Below are 11138 nucleotides of genomic sequence, written 5' to 3' on the forward strand. Positions count from 1 at the left end.
TGTGTGGCAAGTGTACAAATCAGAGCTGTCTCAGTTGTTTATGCACGATTGTGTCATTTAAATTGATTGATTCCTATGTTGCATTTGCAAGGTAAACTACACTTTTTCAGCATTCCTGTTGCAATTTCTGTTCTTTCTTTTGTCTTTGTTGTTTTTGTCATCTAGTCACTTTAATTGTACTCTTGACATTACTGTAAATGAGGGCTTGAGAATCTTGAGAATAAATGAAAATCACCCAGTTTGTCGGATTATCATTTTAAGCAAAAGCTGCATTATATTCAGAAGCTGTGAACTTTTACATCCTGGATTTGGTTTAGCTTCAGTTTACATATTTATTGTTGTAGGTGCATGATGTGATATATGTAACAATATGGCGTAAAACTTACAGAAATGACAGAAAGAGGCGACGTGCCATGTTGCAGTAGGACCAAAGATTGGATAGATAATGTACGAGGCGATCGTGACATCATCCATTGGTTTATACAATACATTTCTGAAGCATCAGCAATTTGATCAACAGCATGCTAGGATTTTTAGAGCCAACAATGACAATATTTGGTTCAGAGGCTGTAGCTAAGGAGGATGAAGAGCTGGTGAACTGCAAGTTTTCATATCATGCATCCCTTAGCTTCATAACAAACGAAAATTCCCCTTACTCACCACCGCAATCTTTAAGATTCGGTGGGTTGGACGTAAACTTGTTTGCTTGGGGCAAGGACTCATTCCAATTTACCAGTCGATCTTCGTCCAAACCCTCACCAATGGTCATGAGCTATGGGTAGTGACCAAAAGAATGAGATCGCAGATACAAGCAGCCGAAATAAGTTCCCTCCTGGGGGTGTCTGAGGTGGTTTGTACTTCTGATTAGGGTCCTCCTGGACGCCTCCCTTTGGAGGTTTTCCGGGCATGCCCAACTGGGAGGATTCCCCAGGGTAGACCAAGAGGTCACTGGAGGGACTACATAGCCCGCCTAGCCGGGGAACGCCTCATAATCCCCAGGAGGAGCTGGAAAATGTTGAGGGAAGTCTGGGTTGACTTACTGAGCCTGCTACCACCGCAACCCAATCTCGGATAAGCTGAAGAAAATGGATGAATGGATGGTTTGTGTTGGCTTCTCTTCACTGCAACTCGAGTTTTAACGGGTCTCAGACCTGTTCTTATAATATTCCCAAGGAATGGAATAATCTTCAAAAATAGCTTAAACTAGACACACTGATGTCTCCAAACAAATGTTAAGAGCATAAGAAGGAAGGCGGTGAGGTGGGCATGAGGTTGTTTTTCATGAAAGGTTGCTGTGTATTATAATGATGGTAAGGATTGACAGGACGAACTTGGACCCGGGCTGAACACTTGAAGGACCACTAGGCCTTTTTTTCTTATATTTGAATTATTTATTATTTCTTGCTTTACAAAGCTGGATGCTGTAGAGGTAAATATGAATCATTATATTGTGTTTTCAGTCAGATAGGGGACAGATCTCACTCTGTCCGTAACTTTTAATCTAAATTAAATCTCTGCTGTCCGCCTGTAACTGGGATTGGTTATTTCTCCTGGATGTATCCATTACCTTTGTTACTTGAAGATGCCTTGTTAAACACAGACAATTAAAACAAGGCGTTTAAAAAAACACCTTTAATTATTGATGCAAATATTTGTAATCCTTGAAACCAGTTCTGTAGAAAGGCCTTTTGTTCTGGGACATAGCACTCATACCTTTCAGCTGGCATCAGTGCCTTCTGTCCGGCCTGGCGAGGTATAAAAGAATGATGCATGTGGATTTGGCTGCAGAGAATCTGAGGAAGAGATGAGTCTGAGCATCATGGCCTTCACACTGGTGCTCCTGCTTCAGCTGCTCCTGGTCTCACTGACGTCTGCCTCTCATCACATGGGGGGAACCACGACCTACACCTACAGAGGAAAAGCCCCTGATGGGAGACATATTGTAAGTGAAACAACTTTAAATGAACTTTGTGCAAATATAATTTTAGATTCATTCGAGAGGATTTTTGTCTCATTCTGAGAACTGCCTTTCTTATTCATCATTACAAATGTTATTCTTTATTGGCATTTCATTACTCTCATAGAATATACACAACAACATTAATTTCAGTAACAGTTACCAGTATCCCATTTATGAGTGCAGTAAAAAAAGGGTTGAGACCTGAGAAAAGTTTAGGTTAATTCTGTTAATGCTGGAGTTTTATTTAACATGAAAAAGAGGGATCACAGTTCAGGTTACATTCTGCGAAAAGCAGTCTCATAAAAACTATGACAACTTTCAAATTTTTCAATTTTTCAATTTTTCAAAAAGCATGCGGGGAGGTGTGAGACTCAGGGCATCATGTAAATTAACCTCGGGTGCGTCGGTCCTGGAGAACATTTTGAAAAATTGGTGTCAGACGGGGGAGGGGGGGGGGTCTCCTGAGGTAAGACGTGACAACGTGGAAGTAGCGGACAAAGAAACAGTCCTCTATACAACACTATAATGAGAATATCTGTCTTTATATCAATGCTATGTGTAGTTGAAAAGAATCTTAATCTGAACTAAAGAGTGGAGAAGAACAAACTGGAGAACAGGAAACATAATGCAGCAGGTTCATTAGAGCACGGAGATGGTAGAGGTGGCGTGCAGACAGTCTATGGTCGTGCAGCGATCACAGGGAATAAACGTCACCACCCCCTCCCACTCGCTCCAGGTGAATTCTCCTGATTATATCCTGCTGCGTTCTCACATCAGCTCACTCTGACTTTCTGCAGAATAAATACGAGGAGGCTGGAGGAGAAACTCCGGGTGAAGGGAGAAACATTCAGCTGTTTGTGTTCATACATGACACTCAGTCTGCAAATATCAGAAATTTTTCTGCAAGTGTGATAGCCCTTATATATAATATTTATTATCTAAACAGGAACAGAGTAAGGTACTGGTTTGTCATAAAGTTGGCTCGTTTCGACAGCTCACACGCAGCACACTGATTAACGAAAGCATGTGAATTTAACACGAAAGCTAATGAATACAATATTGTTATATGGACATTTTAGCACACAGAAATTACAGTAAGCCTCTCTTAACTTGCACTTGATATAAATCCTGACATAATCTTTCGAATGGTTTGTAGCTTTATCAATAAAATTGATTGACTGATTGATTGACCTTTCTTTAAATATATTGAATTGCAAAGATACATGCAGTTTTTGTTTTGATTGTTTGCTGAATTTCATCTGAAAAACAACCTAACCACAGAATTGCTCTATCCTACAGGTGGACTTTCACAACAGGGACACCTACGACCGCTGTCGCTACTCACACTACTGGTCTTGTTACCAGGGTCAGTGTGGCTTAAAAGCCAATACACAGCATGGGATAATAGACAACAGCACCAATGCTCCGTCTCACGAACAACTTTGGTGTGAAACTGAAACAGTTGATACGAGATACATTTCCAGTGACAAACCTTTTAAATTGAGGTGAGCTTTTTCATCAAATAAGCTAGTAGCTGCAGGATATGTACTTTTTAATTATTTATTCCAGCTTCATTATGAATCAAAAAAGGTCCAGAATGTAATTAAGGTTGAATGTGAAGGAGAAACAGATAAACTGTGAGGTGCTTGTAGAGTGGGGACCTCTAGACAATGTACAGCGGGAGATAATTACAGCGAAAATAAGTGATTGAATATTTTTCTTCCAACTAGGGATGGGTACGGGTACTCGAGTACTTGTTGCAGGCGTAATTATTCAAGAATCATTGAATAATTAAAGACTATAATCAGCTCTCTCCTAAGGAGTCATGTGTTTACCATCACTCCTCATTTCATTTAGAACTGGGATTTGAAGACTGCTGTCCTACAGACACACAATACTAATGAGCAACACACTGCAGGAAACACAGCAGAACGTTTTCCTTTTCTGAGGAAAATATTATAAAAAAGTGAGGACTCGTTCATAATGTACTGGCAGTATTTGAGTGTTTAGATTATTGTAAATGCTCATCCCTAGTTTCAACCAATTGTTCTCACATTATAACCAGACTGTTCTGCCCAGAGTCTAGCAGCAATGCCTCTAAATACTGATCCACTTATCCATGAAATAAAGACAAAAGTTAAGAAGTGTTTTTCCTCACACTATCCAGGTCAGCTAGCTGTTGTTGGATTACCACGCGTAATGCAGGTGATTCAAATTGGAGGCTTCTGACTTCAGTGGATTTGGGAACCAGATCTGACACCCAAGAACCCAACAGATCACCAGACATCGCCATCCTACCTGTCCTAAGGTGAGTCCACTGCTCTGAGCATGAAAAGTTTAGGCTTACCTTTCATCTATTTTGGAAACATGTACTTTGAAAATGGCTATTTCTGGCAACTCCAGCGGTGAATAAAAACAAACTGAAGCAACCAAGTAGCAATGATAGTTCACAATTACTAAACACAAAGGCTACCACAGCTACAGTGATTGCTTCATATAGCTTCAAACAAATGCAATCAAATAATTTGAAAATGCAGTCATTTAAAAAATAAAACAAAATAGCCTCAAAACGATTTCTGAATAATTAAAGTGAACACATGGCAATCAGTTTACAAAATTTTTTCAGTGAGAAAGATGCAACAGATTTTTTTATATGAAAGGTCCAGGCTAACCTGTCATCAATCGAGAGAACTTATAAAAACTTGTATTTTCAATAGTTTTTTGCACCCTAGTGGTAAACAAAAAAAGAAAACCATCAATGTCTATCAATATGTGCATGTTTGTAATTTGTCTTTTGGTATTCTTTCGTGCTAAGGATTCTTACCAGCACACTGTCACTTACTCTTGTTAATATGTCTGTTGAAGAGTTCCTCAGAACTGCCCACGGACCTACAAGCTGACTACCTTTGATCCTGACGGTGACAAAGTTCGATGCCGATACGGAAATGTCCAAAATGTGGAATGTGCCGCATGTGACCAACCTTCAGGCTTCCACTTAAATCCGGTTAGTTCTAAAATCTATATCCTCATTCATAGTACAAAACTGTACTGATGCTGTACTTAACCTAAATCCTGAATGTTCACATTATTAGGACTCCTGCACGTTACAATACAACAACGCCAGTTATGACCACAGAAGTTACATGTTTGAGATGGTGGTGGAAGACTTTCCACGAGGGCACATCACTCTGCAATACTCAGACGGATCTCAATCCTCCAAGAGTCCAGCATTGATGAGGAAAAAGAGGCAGTTACAGTACTCTCCAACTGCAGCACCAACCACAACTGCAGACCCATGGTGGACAACAACCACGGGCCCGTGGTGGTGGACGACAACCGCAGACCCATGGTGGTGGACGACAACTGCAGCACCAACCACAACAACTGCAGCACCAACCACAACAACTGCAGCACCAACTACAACAACTGCAGCACCAACCACAACAACTGCAGTACCAACCACAACAACTGCAGCACCAACTACAACAACTGCAGCACCAACCACAACAACTGCAGCAGCAACTACAACAACTGCAGCACCAACCACAACAACTGCAGTACCAACCACAACAACTGCAGCACCAACTACAACAACTGCAGTACCAACCACAACAACTGCAGCACCAACCACAACAACTGCAGCACCAACCACAACAACTGCAGCAGCAACTACAACAACTGCAGCACCAACCACAACAACTGCAGCACCAACTACAACAACTGCAGCACCAACTACAACTCCTTGGTGGTGGTGGCATACAACCACAGGGTGGTGGACGACAACAACTGCAGCACCAACTACAACAACTGCAGCACCAACTACAACTCCTTGGTGGTGGTGGCATTCAACCACTGGGTGGTGGACGACAACAACTGCAGCACCAACTACAAATCCGTGGTGGTGGTATTGGACACCAACACCACCCACAACAACTGCACTACCACCCACATATCAATGGTGGTGGTATTGGACAACAGCACCACCAACCACAACAGCACCACCAACAACTCAAACTTCTCCTCTCAGTAAACTTCCCCTACAATTCTCCCTCCTTGGTAAGCCAGATTTAACTTGTATAAAGTTGACTGTGAGTTTTTTAAACCTGCTCCTTATTTTTTCACCTTTTTCTCTTTGCTGCTCTTTTCTGCTAATAAAATGCTCATTGTGTGGAGCTCAGTAAAAAGAAACAATAACAGCTTTGAAGCTGTTACATACACTCCCCAATTAAAAATAAAAAAGCACATAAAATAAGCGTTCAACTAATGTTTAACTAATATTACCATTTGATAGTTATATACAGTATGTTTCTAATTGCTGATCAATGGAGAAACTATTAAATTTAATCAATTAATCAGATTCTCTACATCTATGTGAGTTATTTATTCTGACAAGGAATAGTACGTCATTTTTACACCATTTCAGCTTGGATATTTTGGTGCATTTTTGATGGACATTATACTCTCACTCAGATTATCAGTGATCCATCTTACCTTGTAAAGTGGGGTTTGGATGTTATCAAAAAAAAAAATGTACCAGAAGTTAAGATTTAGACAAAAAACATTTCAAATGAACATTCACATTAAAAATGTATAAAACCATTAACGGCTATAATAATTGGTTAATGGTTAACGGACGTTTGACGTTTTAGCTCTTCTACTAAAAAAACAATAATCTTTTTTTCCTTTTTCTCCAGTGGACAAACCCGTTCCCTCATGTCAGCCGGGACACTACTTGCCTGAGTTTGTAAGCCCAACACCTGAAAACGGAGCGCACATTCATGCAGAGGTCGACATGGAGGTGGAGATCAGAGTCAGAGCACAATCTTCATTTTCAACGTAAGTGAAACAATGCAGCAAATCATTCTCATCATTTTGACACGTAAAAAAAAACCTGGGAATGTTTGAATTTCTTGTTTTTATGCAGAATACAGGACATCATCTTCAGCGGGCCACTGAATACCAGAAAGCATAGGACCACCCATAACGAGTTTGTCATTACATGGACACCAACTTCAGACCACCTGGGAAATCATTACGTCATCTGCTTCGCTGTGGAATCAGTGAGCGGGTAAGTGTGTTCAGCTTATTTACTTTTAATGACAGTATTAGTATGTGAGGGCATCTCCATTATTCCAAACAAATGTTAGTATATCTTGTGTTTTGATATGCTCTGATACGATGCAATATGGTGATACAATAATGTACAAAACTAGACTACAAATTGTGAAATGATAAAAATACCATATTATAGGATATGAAATAATATATAATAATACAAGAAATTATGATAAAATACAATGAGACGATTTTATAATTTAATATTAATATCTCTGGGTGCCAATGTCAGTGGCACTGGTAGTTGTACTGGTATGTTTGTCTGTGCCTGCTCTTTGTGCATGCATTAGACTGAGTCTGCATAATGGACAGATGGGTGACGGTTTTGGGCTGGAGTTTTTGATCGGTGCAGGGCTTAGTTGAAAAATAAGGGCCAAAGAGATAAATTTGTTCTCTAATATTTTTCAGGTTTAACGTCTATCAGTCCAACATGAGGTGTGTAGTTGTGGACGTTGGCAAGAAGCAAGGTGAGACATCCATTTGCCACTTTAGCTGAAAATGTTGAAGCAGTTTAAGGCCATTCATAACATATGCTGGTACTTTGTTAAACTATTGGCGCCGGATTATCATCATTATCATAATGTTTATTTTATTTATTTATTTAAATAAGCAGCGCAATGTATTTGAGTGCTATTAGATGAGACCCCAAAGGGAGGTTTCATACTGTCAATGAAAAATGTGCACATTTTGAGACACCCCATTTGCTTTAAATGAATACATTTCTATCTCTTGTTCAAGTTGAAGCCAATGTGATCTGCAGTCAGTCCACGATGAGAGTGGAGATTGAGAAATCTTCATTCCCCCGACTCAGCGAGGATGATTTACGGCTCAATGACCCCTCAAACGTCATCTGCAGCCTGAAGACTCATTCCAACAGCACTCATGTCATCGGCATCATCCCTCTCAACTCTTGTGGCACCCAGATCGAGGTAACACAGTGTTTTTAGCTTTATTTGTTAGTTGATGCTGTTGCTTTTCTGTCTCATAAACAGCGTGAGAACTGAATATACAACCTCTAACTCTGCAGGAAGATGAGGAATTCCTAAAGTTCAAGAATGAAATCACCACGTTTGAGAACAACAACGACGTGGTCACCAGGAAAAACCTGCTGGAGGTTCAGTTCTACTGTCAGTATCCCAAACGAGGGAACGTGACTCAGAGCTTCTTGGCACACAGGAATTCAACCACTGTGTGGGAGAAAGGCTTCGGCAAGTTCACGTACCAGTTTGAGTTCTTTCCCAACGTTCAGTTCCAGACCATGATCGATCCACACTATTACCCTCTGGAGTACGACTTGGGGAGCCGCATCTACATGCAGATCGAGGCCACGTCTTCACTCAACAACACCGAGCTGTTTGTGGAGTCCTGCAGCGCTGCACCGTATGACAACCCCAACTACATGCCAGTCTACCCTATCATCCAGAATGGGTAAGTGTGCTTATGACCCCTACTAGAAACAGGTTTGCCTCTAACCTATTCTGGCTCTTCTCACTTTTTGGCATATTTCATATTTAATTCTCTATATCATCAGTGTTTAAAAACTGCAATTCAATAATTATCTACCCCTGCAATGGCTTCCATTCTCATTTTTTAAAAAGGTGATATTTATTATGTTATTTATTTACTCTCAATAGGTGTGTAATGGACTCGACTGTTATCATCCATTCCCCCCCCCACCAGAGACAGTTCAAATTCAGCATGGAGGCCTTCAAGTTTATCGGATTACATGACCAGGTGAAGAATGCACTTTGTGGTTAATCTGACTGGAAATGGCATAAACTCTGTCCTTTTTTTTTCAACTGAATGTATATTTTGTGGGTCAAGCAGGTGAAATAACACATGTAAAGTTGGGGATTTAACTGGGGGATGGAAATCGAATTATGAATGAAATTAAGTTATTTAATCTTTTCAAAATGGGTATTATCCTTCTAATCACAGTTCTGATGTGGAAAAATAGCCAGTGGTGGTCTTGACTTGTCTTGAATTAAAATCCAGAATCCACCCAGTCAGCCAAGACAAGACAGAGTAAGAATGCTTTCGATTCTGAGACGAGACCTTCAAAAATTAGTCTTGAGACCTGACTTGAGACCAAGCCTGATTTCAAATACTACAACACTACTCCTGGAAATGACTGAAGAAGATAATGTGTCCACTTGTCTGAACTCTTTCTATAGAACACTTTCAAAAAATGTAATAAAAAATAGAAAAGAACTTTAAAAGATAATTCTGAAATATGTTTTATCTCATGGCTTAGAAGCAGATATGGGAACATTAGGGTTTTCTTTTTTGTATCCTCTTCTCAGGTAACTTGTTAAAACAGTTTTTCTGCCCTCATAATGACAGCATGTGTTGTTGTATTCAGGTGTATATCAGCTGCTCAGTCCTGATGTGTCAGGCAGGAGAACCCAACACCAGGTGCTCACAGGGATGCATGGCAATGAATCAAGGCCTCGACAGGCGTAAGAGAGAGACTGTCGGCCAGACTTCATCCCACCTTGTCTCCCAGGGTCCCCTGCGAATGAGGAGGTCAGCAGAGAGAGCAGAGAGCCCAGGTAAGAAAACGGGAGTTGTTTTGTTTACAGCACACCTGACGTTTTTCAAACCCAGGTATACTTTGGACGAGGTCAAATTCAAATCTTTGTTCTCTTTTTTTTTTTTTTTCTCCAGTGATGAACCTGAATCTGAACCTGGTTTTCATCGCTGGATGTCTTGTTGCAGCCGTTGGCATGATCAGTGGAGTGGCCGTGTACAAAGCCAAAATATCAAGGGTCAAATACCAACCTCTGCCCACATTTGAGGATTAAGACAGCTGCATGTGCAGAAAAACAATTCTGTATAAATTACATTGGAATATATAGTTATTGCATCTGTGTTAAGAATTCAATCATTGTAGTCATTGACGATATCCATCACATGCTGATACCCATATGTTACTGTGTACTCTCATTCACCCTGTTTGAATATTGACATGATTCTCATTCAATAAAACATTATTCTCTCACGTACAGTATGTCTCTTCCTCTCTTACACAAAAAAGCACTCTTATTCCAGTTTTGTGTATATCCTTTCTAGTCATGTTCAAGTTCTCTTTATTGACGTTTCAACTATACACAGTACACAGTGAGATGAAAATGTGCTCCTCTAGGACCCTGATGCTACATAAGACATTTGAGAATGAAGAATCAAGAGGTAGGAATATGAGATTAAATGCAGTGATAAGGCGGTGGCTTAAATTAGGCTAGTAAAGTTAGCAAACAAAACAAAGTGTATTAAAAACACAGTTAAACCAGTGATAATCAAAGTTACTTAAAAGATAACGGGGGAAAACAGATCATGTGGCAAAGTTAAAGTGACATTTTAAGTGGCAGAATTAGTTTTTAAACACAGACCAGAATTAAATGATCTACTTGTACTTGTGAAGTGCAGCTATTATATATAGTATACTCCTACATGTACTATACATAGTTACTATGCTATACAACTATACATCGTTCAAATATTGGAGTAACTATATCTATCTATATTTAATAATAATTATACATTTTATTGATAACGCACTTTACATTTGTTATATCAAAGTGCTACAATTAGAATAACACTGTAAAAACAATAGCAATAGTTACACTGGTAAAACCTAAGCATAAAACAAGATCTAAAAGCAGTGGTTTTCGGACATCAGGGAAAAGGATTTTTATGGAAAGCCTCTTTTAAACAGTAAAGTCTGTTTTTCCCTATTTGACAGACATAGTTAAGATTTTTGTGGCAATTTTTTTATGTAACAGTTTAAGAGAGATGTTGAGGGAAAAAGGTGTAGTGAGATGATGAGAGGGGAGGTCACATCCTGCCAGTGCATTTTACCCTCTTCCTTTTATGGCTGCTCTTTTGCTTTGACTACCTACAAGTTTTTTGTTTTTGTTTCACATTTGTGTCAGTACATTGATTTGAGTTCCTGGTTTTATGTGCCTTTGAATCAAATCACATATTTCAGTCATAGACCATTTGGACAATTTTATCAGATCGAGAAATTGGAAAAAAAAAATTGTATTAGCAAATGATTTAAGCT

The 11138-nt window shown here is 39.6% G+C and overlaps 1 protein-coding gene across 1 annotated transcript; it reads left to right on the plus strand.

Annotated features, from left to right (window-relative positions):
- Nucleotides 1–1783: 1783 nt before the first annotated feature.
- LOC110004746 (uncharacterized) lies at nucleotides 1784–10082 on the plus strand. Its single transcript, XM_065952560.1, has 13 exons — nucleotides 1784–1942; nucleotides 3260–3465; nucleotides 4128–4268; nucleotides 4826–4964; nucleotides 5053–6016; nucleotides 6655–6796; nucleotides 6885–7028; nucleotides 7484–7542; nucleotides 7814–8004; nucleotides 8103–8503; nucleotides 8710–8809; nucleotides 9438–9627; nucleotides 9743–10082. Exons 1-13 carry the CDS (start codon nucleotides 1805–1807, stop codon nucleotides 9877–9879), a joined length of 2952 nt encoding a protein of 983 aa, XP_065808632.1. The 5' UTR covers nucleotides 1784–1804; the 3' UTR covers nucleotides 9880–10082.
- The last annotated feature ends 1056 nt before the right edge of the window (nucleotides 10083–11138 follow it).

The sequence above is a fragment of the Labrus bergylta genome, chromosome 3 (assembly GCF_963930695.1).
Source record: "Labrus bergylta chromosome 3, fLabBer1.1, whole genome shotgun sequence".
NCBI lineage: Eukaryota > Metazoa > Chordata > Actinopteri > Labriformes > Labridae > Labrus > Labrus bergylta.